Source organism: Pygoscelis adeliae, unplaced genomic scaffold (assembly GCF_000699105.1).
Source record: "Pygoscelis adeliae isolate BGI_AS28 unplaced genomic scaffold, ASM69910v1 Scaffold157, whole genome shotgun sequence".
In the NCBI taxonomy this organism is placed as follows: domain Eukaryota; kingdom Metazoa; phylum Chordata; class Aves; order Sphenisciformes; family Spheniscidae; genus Pygoscelis; species Pygoscelis adeliae.
In genome coordinates, this window is record NW_008825107.1 from 1,415,582 (window position 1) to 1,435,899 (window position 20,318).

Here is a 20,318-nt window from a genome sequence, read left to right on the forward strand (position 1 = left end):
TTTATCATGGCTGTACAAGGTGCACAATGTAAACCACCTCTGCTATGTTCAAGTTGGTGCTTTTCCTTCCAATTTTGAAGAAGATGCAAGCAGCAAGCTTTTGGCCGTGTGCAGGGTTTCCGCTGTCACAAAAAATGCTCGCTTCACAGGGTAAAAGTAATACTTAATTATTTCACTTGCTGATTTTACTCACAGTATCCATGTAATAAGTGTTTGAGTTTGCAATGCACAGACTGATAGTGACAAGCAGGCTGTTGTGTTTTAATTGTTACTACAGAAAAGCGGAGGTCACCACATTCCTGTCTGTCTCAAAAAATAATCACTGAAAGTATAAGTTCCAGTTTAAAGATCGTAAGACGGATGAATACCAGCAAAAGTACTAAGAGATTTTTGTACACAAGCACTGCAACTTTGTCTCCTTTGTTACCTCTTTTGATGTTGTGCTTTTTAAAGGATATTTATATGCATGTGACAAAAGCCAGCCGCGGTGGTTCTGAATAGCACCATAGAATTATACAAATCTGCCAATTAGTGTCGATGGGTTATGGATGTGGTATGGAAAGTGTCAGCGTGGCGCAAGTCTGTTAGTTCCCCAGTTCCAGAAATGATTTTCAACCATTGACAATCTCTGGTCCTTTCATTGCGTTTCTAGAGTTTTGTATCGGAATAATTAGTCATTTTTTCCTTCTGTTTCGGGGGGGGGAGTGTTGGGAGAGAAGTTGTCTGTGGCACTTGTATTGAGGGGAAGATGAGGGATTAAGTAAAAAGAAAGATGGTGTCAGAGATGGTTTGCTTTGTACGTTCTGATCTTCTGTGCTATCTGCTTTTGGTTTGCCAGTCTTGTTTGCTTTTGATTCACAAAGGTGGTACAGTATTTTATACTGTATTGTGTAGTGCTTTTATAATGGTGTTCTGCTGTCTGTGCTACAAAAATGCAGACTATTTGTGAATCTATGCTACATGTGAGGCAAAATCCTCCTTTGTTAAAAATGTATAAACAAATGATTGTGTTCATTAACACTGTTGTGTTAAAGGCTCGAATTTCACTTTTTTATACATAATATATTGCTCAAGTGAAATTGTAGTAAGAGTGATGTTAACTAGGATTGTATCTGAATCTGCTTTTCTGTGATGTATTTCTGCTAAGTGCTTTTGTTTGCTAAAATTGACAAATCTCAGATTTTTCTTCGCTTACGGTTTGTTAATCTGAGGCAGAGACATGTCCAATCTAGCTGTCCCTTTACACTTACATAATTAAGCTTTGAAATGAAAAGGAAAAAGTGAAATAACAAAGAAACAAAGTGGCTGAGGACTGAAAATGGGATTAGTTTGAATTGTGAAGGCAGACTAAGCATCTGTGTCTGTCAGATGGGATGACAGGAATTGTAACAAGTTACTTTGACAACCGCTTACTCCATAGAGAGATTATGCTGAGTTCATTTGCAGGTTTGTGTTTAACCTTAGCTGACAAAATGATACTTAACCTCTTATACAGCCAACCTTTATAGTTCCAGAATTAATGAATGTTGCCTTAATGATAAATCTAAGTAACATTTTTTTCTTTAAAGATGTTTTTTCTTGCTTATTTGTTACAGGTCTGTTATTACAATGCAAAAGTGAGTGCAGATACATCTAATGGCACTAGTAATACATTTCAGAATATGTTTTTATGCTTTGCTGAAGTGCCAAACATTTCATAATGTTTCTGAAACTCCCTTGGTTATGGAAAATAGGCAGTTGTCTTTAAAGGAAAAAATACAAGCAAATTTTAAAAATCCTTGACATGAGTAGTTGAATTTAGGACTTCAAAAAATCCATTATAGATTCATAGCATGATTTGAAGTTTGAGCATATTTTAATTTTGCTGCAGGTTTTGCATGTAATTGGTAGAATCCATGTTTGTGGGTCAAACAGTTTCTCTTTTACAAGATGTTACCTATACTGACAACATATTTAAACAGTCTCTGTCTCTTTCTACTAGATTCTGGCATATACAGAAGGACTCCATGGAAAATGGCTCTTTTCAGAGATTCGATCTATCTTTTCCCGACGTTATCTTTTGCAAAATACAGCACTGGAGATATTCATGGCAAATAGAGGTACTGTGAGTTTAGAGGAATGGCAAGTGTTGATCTGGGGACATGTGCATTCTGTTTGGCTGCTTAGTCACGTCTTTTTTGGTATGGATTTGTGTAGATAGCAGAAGAGCTTGGATTAAGTGTCTCAATATTTAAGTTAGTGTATTTTTGTAATTTAGTTTCTCCTTTTCATTTTTTTTTCCAATGAGGAGTTATGATCAAACATGATAACTGGGAATTACCAGTGCTTCACTTTCATTTATATCCACACGTTTATTTGGCATTCTCTGGAAACGCTTGCTTAAGGCATACCTATCTCTGGTCTGTTATGCATGAAGGGTTTTTTTTGTCCCTTCGGACAGTTAATAGTTGTTAGTTATACACACCAAGAACAACATAATGAAAGAACTTCACTACTGGATTAGACCAGCGACTGGTATATCTTCATGCTTTATTTCTATTAATAATTTATTTCAGTTAGACCCTAGTGCAACTCTAAGAAATAAATGTGGATTTATCTTGTTTATGAACCTTTTTTTCACCCTCCCCTTTCTTCAGTTCCTTTTTCAGACACACATACGTACTGTGACAAGTCACTCAGAATATAGTGCACTGAGATTTGGCAGAACTTTCTTCTGCTATTTTCTTCCCCTACATTTTATTTTAAACCAGGTTATATGATGTCTTTGCAGTTTAAACTAAGATTCTTCAGGTACTTTTAGTGCTTTTATACTGATAATGAAATTTTGAAAAACAAATTTTGAAAACTGTTACAAAGACACCAAATAAAGTAGGTCTTAAGATGACACTTTCAAAATGTAAAACATTGTTTTGGTAATAACATGAAACGTTCTTGTCCTGAAATCAGTAAATGTTTCATAGGATAACATGTTTTATGCAGTTAGTATGCTAGTCAAAAAGTTTTTGTCTGAGCTTAAAACATGAACATGGCTGGTAAGTATTCAGACACATATCGCAGAGCATTGTTGCACATATCTGAAGTGCATATTGTCCAATAGAATATTAACCATGTGCATAAACACTTTCCTATTTTGAAGCCTGTAGTTGTACTCTGTGAAGTCATAAATGTCTGCTGGTGATACCATATTTAGATTTTTAGGTTGCTATTTCATAAGTGTCATTGAATGTTTCAAACAAAATATGTAGATAATATTTTGACGAATATATCTTGAAAATATCTAGAAAGTAGACTAGTAAATGTGTGATCCAATTAATATATAATTTTTTTTTTTTAATCAGTTCTAGACAGTCAATCTGTGCATATAAGTTTAACTTCTATTTAGAAAGGAAAACAAATGCAGACCTTGTAAGTTTTGTAACAGTAACAACTTCTGTTGAAATTCCTGTTAGTGGTAAATAAAACCAGTTCTGGAAATTATAAAAAAATATATCTATAGTAGCCTGAAGGAAATATGTCTAATCTTTTACCTGTTCAACACCTAAGCTTAAGGTTAAATTTTATTGGGCCAGAAAGCCTAAAATAAAAGGTGTAAAATCATGCCGTACTTCAACTCTTGTGTTCACAGTGGGTGTCATGTTCAACTTCCCTGACCAAGCAACAGTAAAGAAAGTGGTTAACTGTCTGCCTCGGGTTGGTATTGGTACTATCTTTGGACTACCCCAGACCAGGTATTTTACAATTTGATTTAATTTTATCCGTCTTTCTAAGAGTTCTTTTTTCATCAAACCAGCCTAGTTTAAAAAATGCTTCAAACCATGGTTTGAAGCATTTACACCTACTGGTTTACAAAACATGCACATCCTCAGCCTATCACTTCTGCATGCTATTTGCAGTGTGTTTGTGTAATAAAAACTTTTGGATTCGAGATTTTTTTGTGATTTCTGTCTGTTATAGGGAAGATAGCTTCTTTTCGGTAGTGAGACTCAATCACTTACCCTACGTAAGGAAAATAGGTTTCTTTATGCTTGCCAACTCACTAAAATTTAAGACTGATTTAAGACTGGTTGTAGGACTGATTAGCTTTTATGGCAGTGTTCAATTATATTAGCTTGACTGTAACATCCTTGAATCCTCTGTAGTATTTAAACGTAGATGAAAATGATCATTCCTCATCAGAAGGATATTGTAGTGATGTGTAGAACAATATAAGCTGAACAGCATGTGAAGGATTGGTATGGTGTGCTTGTCTTTTAGCTCTGGAGGACATTGTTCAAATTTTACATGGTGGGAAATCAGTATTACAGTGTCAGACTGTGTGTTTGGATCCTAAAACTGAAGAATATGATTCAGTTTGCTGCATCTTTTTTAGCAGAAGATTAGGGCTTGATTACCAGATATGCTCTGGATGAAACACAGCAGCACAGTTTCATGTTCACTGAGGCTGATGGAAATAGAAGCTCTTGAGGTATACCCCATCTGTAGTTGGATTGGTTACCTCTTGTATTTTAATGAATTATAAACTATTTTTAAGTAGATTAATTTCTAAATTGTTAGAAGAAACAGCAACCCTTAAGGAGTAACTTGATTGTCATTACTTTAAATTTTTATTTTTTAAAGATTTCTGTGCACAGAAATGGCATCAAAATAGTTGGGGATGTTTCCTGTTGTGTTTTATAGTTTACCTTTTTTTTAATCAAGTCCAGAAAAAATTCTCTTGAATTGCAATTGTAGCCACTTCTGTAAGAACTTAAGGATTTCTAGTTACAGAAGCAAATTATGTATGAAAATTTTAAATACACATGAAAGTATAGACACATTTGTTCAAAATTTCACATCTATTTATACTGATAAATTTGTTTACAATATAATGCAGTTTATTAAAATAAAAAAATACTCCATTACTGTAACTGTTTTCTTTAATTGTTTACCAATACCTGTAAAGATTTGTTAACTAAAATTATATTTAGATTTTTTCACCCCCTAAATGATGTAGTTCTGGTATTTACAGATGTTTTTATTATGAACAAGACAGTCTTGGGAATTTTGTGATAAGCTCTTCTCTGCTTGATTTATCACTCCAAGGAATGACTCTATAGTCTTCTCTCACAAACATTAGGAAATCTGGCATCAAATTCTAAAAGTTTAATTGAGTTATTTATGACTAACTCTCCAACACTGCCCAGAATTTAAATCTCAAGAGGATGGACTTCGTAATGAAGTTCTATCATCTTATCATTATTTTCCTTTGTTCTTGAGGGATTTAAAAATCTCTCCTAAAAGATTACTTTATTCTTATGTGAAATTCTAAAAGTCATGTAATTTTCTTATTTAATGGTCTGCCGTCTCTCTAAATCACTAGTAACATATTTCTGTAATACATCAAGCCTTCATGGAGCAGCTGAATTTGCACAGCTGTAAAGGTTTCTGTTTGAAAGCTTTCAAATCTTGACATATCCAGCTGTCAGATGTTTAAAGTCTTTTGTTCTTATTAGATTATAAAACTTTAAAAACGAACTTCAAGTATCCAAAATAGCAATTCCACCTCCAGAGAAATCTGGCATAGAACTAGTAAAAAGAATATATACGACTGCCACTAAAATTTAGATAGGCAAAAAGGAAGACCCACCAGGTTTTCTCATTGTTTTTTCCAATTTTTTTTTTCCAGACGCATTTCTTTGGCTAGTCCACGACAGATTTTCAAAGCTTCCAATATGACCCAGCGATGGCAACACCGAGAAATTTCCAACTTTGAATACCTGATGTTTCTAAACACTATAGCAGGTAACACAAATTACTATAATGACTCGGAAAAGGCGTTAATGGTGGCACAGTCTCAACAGACATGGGACACTACTAGATTTTGCCCTTTTAATAAAGAACTTTTTCTATGTACAATTTTCTCCTGAAGAACAACTTCACATAATCCTCCTAAACGTACTATATTCATAATTATTTTTATGTTTATGTAAGAATAGAGAGGCATGCAATTAATAATGCTGTACTGAACTGCACTTAAAATACATCTCTAAAGTCAGAATATCTTGACTATTGTGGGAGGACAGGTTCTACCTAGACTGTCTGCTATTTAGGAGAATCTCAGAAACAGTAACTTCTTTATCCCTTAGTGTTCTAAGTTTCAATATTCATAAGTACTGTCCTCCCTAAATACCACTGATGCAACAAGTTCTGTGTAGGGCTGGAACCCTCTGGGAAGTCTCAGCTGGGGAGCAGGATATTCCTGGAGCCAATAAATATTACTGTTACAAGATGTATGATTGGTCTTGGAAAAGAGTGTAGCGCCTGGATCACCAGCGCTGCTGTGCCAGGACACACCATTCATCCATTCCCAAATCCTAATTCATACCCCTGTATGGTTGTCCTAACCCCTCATTCTGTAAATATAATAAGCTATATTTCATTTAGCGCATCTTACCCCACTAGCTTCTAACCAACTTGACTTCAGTTTAGTTAATGGAGGCTGTTAGGTCTCATGACCTGTCTTTTATTTTCCAATGTATTTTGTTCTCTGAGCAACTTAAAAAATTTCTCAATTTTTAGCTCTTTTCTGTGGTATTGACAGTGTTGAAAGGTCCGTTAATTCCCTTTCAGACTTGGCTCTTGCTAAGATGACTGATATAACAAATGCCTCTGCTTGCACTAATTACACTTTATACAAATGGTCAGTTTTGCTAGTTTCTGTAATCAGTCATTAAGTCAGAGATGCCAGGATGCTGGCAGATTTTATAAAAGTAGGGGTAGATCTGCTTGCCTCCTTACTGTGAAAGTGGAATGAGGCAAGATCATGACACTGTTTTCTGTGGCTCTTGTGAATTATCCTTTTCAGCTTTAATATATTATTGAAATAATAAAGTGAATTCTTACCTACTTGGTATTTGAGGTTAAAAGGAACAAAAAGATAACATTATGGAAAAAGGGAAAATTTGGTTGCCCATGATGGAGAGTTAAAAGATTGTTGTGATGGTTATAAATTTGAAACAAATAAAGATAGACATCACAGTGTCATGTAAGTAGCCTTAATCCTGAATAAGAGATAATGTGCAACATAACCAACTGATGAGGGAAAGAAAGGATCTGACTATACCATTTAAAAATTCTGCGAACCAGGATGGAAAAATACTGAATGGTGTAAGAAAACCCTAAAAAGAAAAACTTAGGTGGAATTTTAGAAAATGTTTTCTGACAACCTGATAGATTTGGTTGTGAAATAATATTCCTGGGGAAGAAGTAAAAACCTGTCCTTTGAGACTTTTAAGACCAGGCTAGACAAAATCTGAGAACATACTGATTGGAGGTGATGTGAATGAATGAGCTTCTGCAACAATATCATAAAAAGAGACAGGTTGCATGTAAAAATTATGCATTTTAAAATTATAAACCAGGGTATGTGTTGTATGTGTATGAATAGTATATGATTGTTCTAATTGAATATTTTGGTTTTACTGGAAGAAGAATATTATTTCCATCTTACAGATGCATGAAGGTGCACGTATGAACCTGAAACCAGAACAGATTTTCTGTTCTGGTAAATGTTGGCATATCCATAGATGGTCAATGGTCAAGGAAGAATTCCCCTCAAAGTGAATTCTCTAGATGAAATGGTTATTACTCGCATAATTTCTCAATCTAAAATCCTGAGCTGCTTCATTCTGCTTTCACATACTGAATTTCATACAGTATGTAAAAATATTGCTTTAATTTTTAGTATCAACAAAAGTCATTGCCTCTCCATTTTTGGAAACGTTTCACCTTAAAGAAACAAAAAACAAGATGGCATAAACAAGGAAAGGAGAAATGCATAGGAAATGAATAGATTTAACTGTCACTATTACTGTATGCAAAAGAGTTTACAATTAAAGTGAAATGGGCTGCAGTGGTTTAAATTAACTGCTAGCAGCTTGTGAACTTTTTCATTGTCCTTTTCAATAAAGCAAAGTAGAATATTGAAATTATAAAAGATCTGAAATAAATTGCAGTTCTTTTGAAGAGCTCGTAAAGTTATGTTGTTGTATCTTTAGAGGTTGGTATTTTAGTTAAATATAACTCTTTTAACTTGCAGCGGGGTTTTTTTACTGTTGTTTGTCAGGTCGAACTTACAATGATTTAAATCAGTATCCTGTCTTCCCTTGGGTTATCACCAACTATGAATCAGAGGAGTTGGACCTTACACTTCCTAGCAACTTCAGGGATTTGTCAAAGGTATTTGTCATCAGATACACCTTTTTTTCTCTCCAGTATTTATGACAGTAGCTTTCAGTCTTGTTAATGTTTTCTGCTGTGTTTGATACATTAATGTTAAATGCACAACCATTAACAGTGTTTCATTTCTATATGGGAATACTGATAATAGGGATCAGATTGTGGAAAAATGAATTATTGATGTATTCTTATTGCTTCTGATTGTATCAATTTAATAATTGCTAAGAAGGTGGTCTTAGTTGGAGCATATGCATTACATTTAGTTTCAAATTTTAATGAAGTTGGGAATGCTGAGGCTGCTAAACATTAAAAATTAGCCAAATAATTTTCTGTTTTTCTGATGAGAATTGTGCTTTTTTAGTAGCAAAGCCTGTGATACCATTATATTAAGTACTTTTAAATCATTGCCCTTATTCCCGTAAGTAGAAACTTTATTTTTTCACTTCCTCTGTGTATCCCCTTCAGGTATGCTCAAGTAACGCAGTTGTCCTTTGTCAGACAGACATTGTCAGTTTTTAACAACTTTTCCAAACAACTTCTTTCTGGCAGAGTAGCCTTGTTTTTCTAAGGTTCTTTCCCAAACAAACATATGCAGATGCAATATTATACAGCCTGTTTAAAGCTTTATAGAATGTGATTATTCTCTTTCAATCTTTTCCAAGAAAGGAATATTTCATTTTATAAAGTAGAAGCATCTCTCATTTTCTCTACAAAGACTAGGTGCACTGACTATCAAACAGGATCTTTTTTTCTAAAAGCTAGCTATTATGGGAAATGATTGGCACATGGAGCAATATAGTTAATTAGTGGAAAAGGTAAAGAACATAGTTTAATTATGGCTTGTTTTTTACAAAAGTCTTCCATACAAATTGGTAATTTGATAGGAAAAAAAATCCCCAGAGAAGTAAGGAAGTTCTTGCTTTCAGTTTGCAATTGTTTAAGCTAAACACAGGTCTGTGAAAATCTCTAGAAAATTAATTTTTCTACTACAGATTTAGTATTTTAACCTTAAAAAAGGTACTGTGTAATCATCAAATATATATACATGTATATATGTGGATATGTATGTGTGTATATATACATATATGTGTATATATATTTGAAGACCGTACTGTACCTTTTGTGTGCGTATATGTATGTGCAAATAAAAATAAAGGAATAATGTTATTGAGTCCAAAGCAGAGGGATACTGAGGTACTGTCATTGTAACATTTTCTAATAGTGTTACTTAATTTGAATAAGTCATGAACTCTGTGCTTTGTCAGAATATCTGACTGACACAAATCCATATTCATGGGTAAACCTACACATATTTTAACAAATCTTTCTGGAGTAAATAAAATTTTGAAATAATTTCTTGTTGTGGAATTTAATAAATGCTTTCTTAATAATCCCCAGGCCAAAAAATATCTGAAGGTAGTTTACAACTGAAAATACCTATCACCAACTGAGACTACACTTGTGAATTACACTGAAGTGAAAATTGAAAACTTACTAGTAACATCAACTCTGTGTAGCCTGAATTAGTACATAAATTAAATGTATTAATCATTAATAACTTCTTTGATTATGACATGATTTTTGCAATCTCATTCTCCATTAACTTTTGTTAAATGACACTTCTGCATATATCATGTCATTGTTGAAATAATTCAAGACAAAAAAAAGGATTCTCCAGCTGCTATACTTCCGAGGCATCTCCTTTTAATTGTATTTTGATTTGTAAACAAGTCAATTCAGTCAGCGCTATAGTCCTAGTCTTTCTTCCCCACCCTGAAATAGAACTAAGTGCAGTGTAGAGCAATTTTCCCTCATTTGAGGTTAGGTATCACTCTTGCCTCCAAGAGTATCCAAGAAATTGGATAGCAAACCCACTCTTTTTGTATGCTTTTTTTTTTATTAACAGTGACTGGTTATATGGATTTCTCTGTTCATGAAAGTAGTCTTTGAGGATTACTAAGTATACTTTAAGCTCTGAGGGAGTCTTTCCATTGCTGAGGGAGGACATTACTTAGGGACATTACCAAGTGGCCATTACTTAGGTTGTTTCTAATCTATATTTAACCTTCTCAATCATATGTTTGAAAACTATGAACTTAATACAGGAGATAATTATTACAATATTAGATGTCGGTCGTACTGTATTATGAGTAGAAGGGGTTTCGTTAATATTATTTAACTTGTAACGTGATATTCTTGGGTGCTTTTAATCTTTAACAGGTGATCGGCAGAGAATTGCCCCTGTTGTTAGGGAATAGTGAATATTCATACATATATGTGTATTTAACATGCATTTTCCCTTATGTTCTGTTAAATATTGTTGATCAGACAGTGCATCTTGATCTCTGAAAATGTAACTGCTGTTCTGGATGAATGCCAGTCCTTTCCATATACACAATGGAAGTCTTTATGCCATACCTGTCTCAGATACAGCAGTTCAAGTTTTGGTTACTGTTTAGGCATTTCTAGTAGTATCAAATCTATGTAGTTTAAATGTTAAACTTTGTGTCAGATGATGAATTCATGGCAAATATCTGAAAAACCTTCCTAATATTCAACTATGAAAATGTTTGAATGTCACATGTATTGTGATATTTTCATTGTAGTACTGGTATCTTGGGGGTAATGCTTCAAAATAAGTGCTAATTATGTATTGTAGCATGTCTATACTTTTGCACTGCTAAAGGTTTTAAAAATATTTAAAGATATTTCATTTAACTTTTTACATGGTTTTAAGAGTCTTTTACTTTATTTCTTTTCCTTATCCACATCCAGAAACGCATCACAATTTAGTGCTCCCACTGAGTAAAGAAAAGGAAAGCTTTGATTTTGGTCTGGCAGAAAGGATGCCAGGTCAATATTTTTACTTTTTTTGGTACCTAAGAAAATTAAAAAGTAAGTTTTTGAGAAATTGCAAGTTAAGGTTAAGTATTGTAAAGTGTCAAATATGAATAACAGTTTTGTTAATGTATTAGCTAGAAGTCCACGGTTAGTACAGATTTAAAGAACTGCAGTGTATAGGTTAAACCAACACTTTATTTAAGCAGCTTCTTATGGCGTTGTTTTGAACATCAGTCACACAATGATAAACCAAAGCAACTGAAATGGATTGTGGTTAATATTACTGTCAGCCTGACGAATGCTTCTGACAAATGCCAGGAGTGCACTGCCAGTCTGTTAGCCTGCTTTGACTCGAGTGTTTATTTCTTAAGAGGTGACTATGGTTTGGAATGAGTATTACATATTATATTTATAGCTGCCTATATTTTATTTATACAACAGAGAGTTTCCCACCAGAATGTGTCCCATTTTCTGCATTACTTATGTTATTCAAAAGCACATTTTTTTTCCTTTTCTTTATTCAGTGGAAGCAATAAATTGCATTGTGTTTCTGGACTTGGAGAAGGAAAAAAAATAGAAGTAAAAATACATGGAAAATACTGAGATATCAAAGCTTGATTTTATACACTCAAAAGTTTGTGCAAGATCTTGCTGTTTGCAAGTAACTGTTGATAATTTTTCTTTCATAAGGCACAAAATTTCTGTAAGATCATAAACTGACACTACTAGAAGAAGAAAATTACGCCATTCTTAAATCTTCTTTTGGCTTCACTATAGCTACATGTGTACATAATAATATTTTTATTCTCATTTTTATAATTTTCATGCAATATTTGCTAAATCATCATCAATTTTATAGTGGCTGTTATGTACATAATGACTTCTTTTCCAGTCAAGTGTACAAAAGCAACGAATAGCTCTCACCTTCAGTGAAGTGAGGTGTTTAATTGGTATGTGGGAGCCCCTGATATCAAATACACTTTGACAGAAGAGAAATAATAGATTTTTTTTTACTATGACAAATTAGGCTAGTTTTGTTGTTCTAATATAAACGTCACTGTTGACTGTTCTTCAACATGCCAGGCTGAATTCTCTTGCAGGGTGCCCATTTTAGGAGCACAAATTCACTTGCGCTGCATATTTTCCCCTGTGAGGAAACAGAGTGGGATGGGCATGAAATTTGCTTAGTTATCTCTTGTTACCCCTTGGCAAAGAGATAGAAGTAACAAATGTTTTGATGTGCACCTATTATACTTTTGCAAATTTTTTAAAGAAATCTTTTTATCCAAGAGGCATTAAAACTTGTACAGGCATTCTGTGAACCAGTGCTTTTCATGTAGGAAATGAAAATTATGTTTTATTCAGCTCATGCTCCAACACAAAATCAATGCAGGTTACTACTAGTTAAAACTGGTAAGCTCACCAGAAGGACTCAGTGTCCTTCTAAACATAACGCATGTTCCAAAATTAGACACTAAAAGAAGGTGAGAGGAACAGTGTGAGAACTAACAGTAGTGGGTGCAGTGGTGATGACTTACTTTGATAGGCAATTACATCTGGAATTTAGGCACTGAAACCTATGATGTTTGACACTGCTGGGCTCAGCATCTGCCCTGGTTGCCTCATCACCAGTATTTTAGGCAGTAAATTTGTCATCTGTACCTGTGACAAAAGATACCACTTAATTAAAAAGCATTCCAAAGCCAGACAGGATAAGCTTGGAAGGAAGGTACAAGTATTTTTCCTTTCAGGGCAGTTCATGTGAATCCCTGCTTAAAACAGGACAGTACAGGAAATAAAATATTTCAAACTTTGTATCAGAATCCCTGGCAGTTAAGAAAAGGTCCAGTATATTTTCTAGAATTTTGGGTCACCTCAAGAAACAGTGGTAGAGATACCAAGACCAGTCCCCATCTACAGTCAGCCTGAAGCAGTGATATCTGAAAAGGAGACACATTTTTCATTATTCATTTGTTAGTCTGTTACGGATTTTGATATTTTTAGTAGGAAGTATATTTATCAGATTCTCTTCATTATCAGATAACAAATTGTCATGCTTTCTTTGTGCAATGCAACTTGCTTCTTTGAGGAGAGGGGCACTCCATCCTCTCTAAAATTGTATGCAGAATAGGGAACAGTTAAGAGAAATTGTTACAGAAACTAGTTTATCACCTTGCTGTAAATGTACATTTGATCTCCTCCATACCTGTTTGTGCAAAGGGGTTGACAGATCTAGACATTTGACATAATCATGTTAAAAGAAACTTTTCGGGGAAGGGAAGCATTCAAACAGGAAGCAATACTCTGAGCAGTACCTTGATTTTTAGGGATGCGTGTGTTGGTACGGTTTAGGAAGCCATAAAAGAGCACAATCTAGCTGAGAGAACAAAGACCCTTTCTTCCTAATCTGTCCTCTTTGAATATAAAGAGAGAGAGGGATGGGGGGGGGGAGGGAATTGAAATTATGATTGGAGTCCTTGCTTGTGATATGAGAACTCAAAAGTCAAGTCCCTCTTTGAAGAAAGCTGTCCAAGAGTATGAAGTCCTCTTGTTCACATCTCAGGGCAGTGCTATAATTTTAGGACTATTATGGGTTTTCTTTTTTTGGACCAGAAAATCTATTGTGGAATTAGAAATCATACCAACTAAAGTGCTGAGTAGTCTGTTGTATTCCCATGAAAATTTTTGGTTTAATAACATAAGTTTTTCCCATTTCTAAATGGGGGGGAAGTGATTTTGTGAGACTCTCAAATGCCAGTAACCCTCGGACAGATTCCGTTGGGAACCCTTGTGAATGATAAAATTGGTCAGTTATCCTTTCTGACAGCTGAGTCAATCTGTTGTATCATTTCCTTTAGCACATTTGCCAAAATTAGGAGACAAAGCTGCAAATGGTCCCATGGGCCTGTGACTGATCTGCTACAGTCGTCTGTTTTCTAGGTCCCAAGCTTGTTTTTGCAGCACCATGGTCAGGTACCCACCCAGAGCAAGTCCTCCTGTCTGCCAGCCTAGGCTCGGGTGGTTCAGGACCATGGACAAGGGCCTCCCTAGACAAATTCGAGCAGTTCTGTTGAAAAGCGGGAATGTAGAAGTCTTCCACGAGGAAGACTTGTTTATTTAAATGAAGTAGGTATTGGATTGTCAATCCCGACTTAGACATGATCCTTAGAGACACTGAACTGTTTGCTGCGTCTGGAACAATTCTAGCTCTTTTGGATTTTAGTATCAATCTCTGCTTGTTTCACGTTCAAAGACAGATTTTTGTGCTGATATGTTGGTTTAAGCTTCATACTGCATCTGTCTCAGGACCTTTTTCAGAATAAACGTGACTTCCATGCATGTTTAGCTGCCTGTTCCTCCACAACTCTTATAGACCCACTGAGACTGAAACTTCACCCAAATACATCTCTGAGATGATTTATCAACACATACTTTCTGAAATCCTACTCTCAGTCTAGATAGAATTTTTAAAATATTCTGGGAATTTCCATTGCTTTATTACAGTGTCATAACCATCCTTTTATATCTTTGTCTTTTTTTCCTTTTCATTAGTTTGGTATTCTCTGTGTCAAACCATATGCTATAAAGAACATATAAGTGGATGATAGAGTGCATGTCACTACTATTCTTACTTTCTCTTCCCCGTTCTCTTCTTTTCACACCAGAGGCTTATTTTTTGAAGTCACATGAAGCATACTCTTTGCACTTCAGATGCATATAGCAGTTTCTAGGATCACTTAATTATTTTCAAGCAATCTTTCATTTATTTATTTATTTAGGTGTTAGAGCAAAAGCCAAGTTTACAGGATCAATAAGAATCATTTTGGTAATAAGCCTAATAATCTTAATCTTCCCCTGCCTCAAGAAGGAGTATTGTTTGGAATGCAGAAATACTCAAAGACAAGAAAAACAATAACTTGGAATTAACAAGGAATGTTCAAAATGCTATTCTTAATTTGTATCTGATGTTATTGTCCATCCTGCTCTTGTTTCAATTTTAGGTGCCCTGAACGTATGTCATCTTCTAATTGGAAATGAACTGAGGGAGGTTCATGACCTTTTAAATGATCACATGAAACCATGGGGCACGTGTCTGGTCACAAAATGTACTAGCAATCAAAATAAAGTAATTTCACACACATGTCTTGGGCCATAGACATTTTAAACGTGTGTTTTCTGTCTTCCTCACGTAAAGTGAATGTTATTCTCTTGATACAGTCTCTCTTCCTTTTTATATTCATATATTTGAACTCCAGAAGATTATGAGCTGCTACAGCACACATCTGTGTAATTCAGATTTCTGAACAAGCATGATGGTGGCTAAGTTGAAAATTGCACTCATACTGGAAATGAGGATGGGATTTATCCCACCTAACTGGAACTGTCTAAAACTGAGTTGATCAAACTCCTAGGAGCAGGAAGCCTGTGGGGGTCAAAGGACAATCCAGGTATAAAAATAGTGCTCAGAGGAGATGAGAGCATGGTAAAATAATAATAATAATGATAATCTTTGTTTAAGGAGGAGTTTAAGGTGGTTCTCAGGCTGTGGATTTACTTTGACGGACACATCAGATGATCTGTCTGAAAGTCAAATATTGGCAGATGAAAGTGTGGATCAAATGAAGGAAATCAATAGAAAAAGATAGGTGTGATCCTAAAAGCTTGAGTTTAATAGTCTAATAAGATTAAGAAGAAATAATTTACATATAATATCCAGCCAATCACTTGAAACTGCCTCAGTATCAGAAACACAAGGTTAGTTTCCAAAGTGGGGTGATCAGTGGTATTCCAGAGGTCTTTTCTGTACTTTATACTGTTCAGCATATATGTTAATATGAAAAAGAAGATGAAAAGGGAGCTGATAAAACTTTCTGACAATACTGATCTGTTGATGGTATTGAAGATGATGGCTGACTAATCAGGACACCTTATGAAATAGGTAATAAAATGATGGATGAATTCACCTTAGATAGCAAAGCAATACATGTGTGAAAAAATATACATTGATGGGCTCTTAGCTGACTATTTATGTTCAGGATCGATATTATCTGATTGTAATAGTTCTATGAAACAATGCGGATGACAGTAAAAAACTCTTTATACTTTCCCAAGTACATCTTTCTAGCCTGCTGCTGCTCTTTTTGTATGGCTTGGTGCTTACACATGATACACAATAATGTGTATTTTGTGTGCCCTGACAGTGTTTAATCTGCAGAAAATGCAAGTTTGTGTCAGCTTTTAGCTTGAGGTCCTGTGCTGTTAGTACAAGCCAAAAGGATTATGTTTTTAGTTCTGATTGTCTTATATAGATCTGGTGTTAGGTATAATGGCTGCTGTTTTCTGTGACGGTGGCTTGTATGATGTGCTGGCAGAGGAGCGTGGTCTGTGAAGGGAAGGCAGAGAGAGAATGTTTTCATCTCCTGCTATGATTCAAGTGCATGTGGCTCCTCCCTAAATCCTCTTTCTTGAAATTCATAAAAGGATTTTTTTTTTTTTTTTTAAATAAGTGAATGATGATGCAGGGATTTCTTGCACTTGACAGATTGTCATGGATAGTATATCCAAATGGTTGCTTTTGGCTGGCAGGGTTATTTTCTAAGTAAGGCAACTACAATGCCATACCCTCCTCACTGCCTGCAAGCAGCTTGATTGCTCCTCATGAGTCCCAGGGACATGCAACTTCTTTCTCCCTGACCTTTTGGAAGTGTACAACACATAACAGCTCTCTTCAGTTTGCCTTCCCAGTAGTATTAAGGTGTAGTAATACCTCAAATACACATTGACACACTCGATTGTGCTGAACAATTGATTAAACCTTACGTAAAAGTGTATGTGTGCTTAATTAGTTTGCAGGTTTGTAGTTCAGCAGTGCATTGTTTTGGAATCTGCTCAGATGGTTGTAATAGCATTTGATACTGTTGTTAGTAATATGAAGGCATGGAGATTTTTCCTTTAAATATGAATTTTTCCAAGATTTTAGGTGACCTGAGGTGTATCCTGTCACTAATATATTGCTAAAACATCGCTAATATTGCTAAACATAGTTTTCTTTCATTTTTTATGCTTAAGATTAGTTTATGATCCATTTTTGAACTGTGGACTTTGGGAATCTTCTGTCTTTTGCACCATTAAATATTATTTATATTGACATGTTCAGACTTTCTAGTTATTGGACAACTTTAGATCAGTTTTTCCTGACCTTGTTGTCTCAAAGGAAAGTGTGAGCTCTTAAAAAATCTGAATAATAAACCATATGTACAAATAATTTTAATTTAATTTACATGCACACAACTATTGTCGACTTTTATTCCTGCCCTTTACTGAATTCTCAGTTTCCCTAGAATAGAAAATTGAGCTTTTAAAAATTTTTTGTAACATAATGTTATCTGGTAGATTTCATGACATGATTTCTGGTAAATAGGGTCTTTTCAAAGAAAGCTTGTAAGGACTAACAACTATTTAAAAAAGCATGTTTACATAAAAAAGCTCAGTGGTTTCAGTATGTATAGATTATATTAAATTTATTTTAGAAAACATTGAGATAAGAAGATTACAGAATTTCATTCTATATGCAGTGCATCAGGAAATGCCCAGGGATCCTACCTTTGATAAAAATGCTGATCACAGTCAGCTGCTTATACTTGTCACTTGGTTTAAGGAGCTGCTGGGAAATAGTTGTCTGCACCCTAAGCTGTGCATGCAAGTATTAAATGGGGTGGCTGGTAGCCATTTATCTGTGTTTCTTCACTAGTGTAAATAAAAAGATATAGCTAAGCAAAGAAATCATTTGCATGTAAAAGTAACTGCATGTTTATTGTACTGGAGTGCTCTTGACTAGCTTTTATTGTATTATGTGCACCAGCCCATATATGTGGGAAGATGCTGAGTCATTTAATATGAAGTCGTAAGAGAGGAGCCAGTCCAGAAGCTCATCTAGGTCAATATCTTGCCTCTATGAACAGCCAGTAGCAGGAGCCTAGTGAAAAAAGAAAAGAAAGAGGGCATGTAAAGCATCATCCTTCTCTTCAGATAACCTCCCAGGTTTGGCAATCAGAAGTTTAACTACTTCGTGAACTGGAGAAATAATTTAGACAGTCATGTTTAGTGGCCACTGATGGACTGGTAGTCTAGTTGTCTTCTTTTTTTTTTTTTTTTTTAAACCCCTTTATATTTGTTCTGCATTGCTCCCTGAAGCAATGAATCTAGCAACTTAATTATATGAGAAGGTATCATTTTCTTTGCTTTCTAACTAGGGTAATTATGGCACTTCTTTTTGTTTGTTCTCTGTGGACCATATGAAGTCTTGCTTCCTTGCAACTCTTACCTATACTTGAAAATTATTTTAGTTTTACGTCAATATAAAAAGAACAGGAAGTGTTTTTCAGAACTTGCTTTACATTATTGTCCCATTTGTTTACCTTCTCCCTACAATTTTTCAAGTATCATAATTATTTGAAATACCTGTATTCAGAATAATGGATTAGAATTATGCCTACAAGCATAACGACCTGCGAATTCTAAAGGGGAAGAAGCTTAACTAGATGGAACGTTAACAAATATCCAGAGGATGTCTACTCAACAAATTCACCAGAGATGTGTGTTGACTTTAGTGATTGGAAAAGAAGGCAGCACAGCTGTATGAATTCTTCTGATTTCATATCTTGATGTCAAAATTGGTAGAGTACACTCACTAATATTCATAATTATTGCACAGTTTCAACATTGTGTATACAAAAAGTGTTTGACCATAGGATTCCTTGTTTCACTAAGAAACCACATGAAATTCAAGTAGCTGCTCATGTTGAAGTTCTCAAAAACTGAGTGTTATAAGTGACTAAAATATGATTTACAATTAATAATTAAAAATACTAAATCAGTTTAGAACTGGAGCAGAACTTCTTTTGTATCACCTGACTGGGGTGAATACAAAAGTTCACTGGGGAAGAATACAAAAGTTCTGTCAAGTTCTGTCCCTTTGGCTTCAGCCAAATTTTGACATCGGAATCCATAGTTCCTCCCTCCTAGCCTGGTCTTTGATGTAGGATTTGGGCATCTGCTGTGAAACCAGTGCCTTTGGGAATGAATTGGTAAGGATTGTTTTTCTCCTTGGTAGAGTGTTTCCATTTTTTAAATCTTTCCCGGAGCAGCTCAAGGACCGGTTTAGTTGATCAATGAGGGCAGTTGAAACAGTTCAGCAGATAATGGTGTTTGTTGTTTTCTTTGGGATACGGTTCTTTAATGAATTTGAGTTAGATATGGATTAAAGGTAAGATGCCCTCTAAAGAAGATGGGGGAGTTGCAGGACCTAATTTTTAAGAAAGCGGTACTCAGTTGTTTGAGAGGAAGAATGGTGAGTTCTAGCAGGGAGTGAGAATAGGTTCAGGGGGGTATGGCATTTTGTGGCTGTTCTCAAACACAAAAATGACAGATGAAAGAGTAGTGATCTACATTATATGAGTTTTTATTCCCAGATATTTCCCAGTTGACCTAAGTTAATAAAGTTTGGGTATAATTAAACCCTTGCATCTTGTCTTCATATCTCTGTCTGGGAAAAAGAAGTTTTACTCAGATGATCAGGAAGTCCCACTGACAATATTACAAGTATTGGCTAGTTCTGGGACTTAATTATATGTTGGTAATACATAAAGTAACTAAACAAGCAATCCTCTAAAAATGCAGTTGTGATTAGATTGCAGCAGAGTATACAGCACTTGACGTGTTTACAACAGTGAGAAGACTAACACTGAACACACTTCAGATATCTGTATATTAGAACACATTGATAAGTAGGCAGGCTGCAGAGAAATCTTAAGGCTGGAAGAAATGCCTTAAAATGGAAGACCTGAAGAGCTCAATTTCTTTTGTTTATTAAAACGTATAATTATAGTCTATAAATATCTTTATATACAGAAAATGCTGGGTAAGTAGAGACTCTGTGATATGTCAGAGAGAAGCGTAATGAGATTTCCTTGCTAACACACCAATAAATTCATAGCCGAACTGGAGTACGTGTTTTTTAGAATGAGGATCACAATTATCAATAGAAAAAGCTTCCAAGAAAAATAGCAGATTGTCCATGTACTCAAGAGTCAGATGCCTTTCTGGAAAGCACGTTGGCCAAATACAGCTCACGCTATAATCAAATATAAACAGTTGGGCTCAAAATCATGTAATGGAAAGGCATTTAATGGCTTGCCATGCAAACACAAGGCTAGATGAGATGACCTAATAGTCCCCCTGGTCCTTTAAGCCCAATGAAT

At 35.0% G+C, this 20,318-nt stretch overlaps 1 protein-coding gene across 1 annotated transcript in view; it reads left to right on the forward strand.

Annotated features, from left to right (window-relative positions):
• LRBA (LPS-responsive vesicle trafficking, beach and anchor containing) overlaps positions 1–20,318 on the forward strand; it is a 419,049-nt gene that overhangs the window by 282,376 nt on the left and 116,355 nt on the right. The window contains 4 exon segments of the mRNA XM_009327509.1: positions 1,982–2,099; positions 3,626–3,728; positions 5,666–5,781; positions 8,105–8,217. Of these exon segments, the coding sequence (XP_009325784.1) occupies positions 1,982–2,099; positions 3,626–3,728; positions 5,666–5,781; positions 8,105–8,217 (450 nt within the window).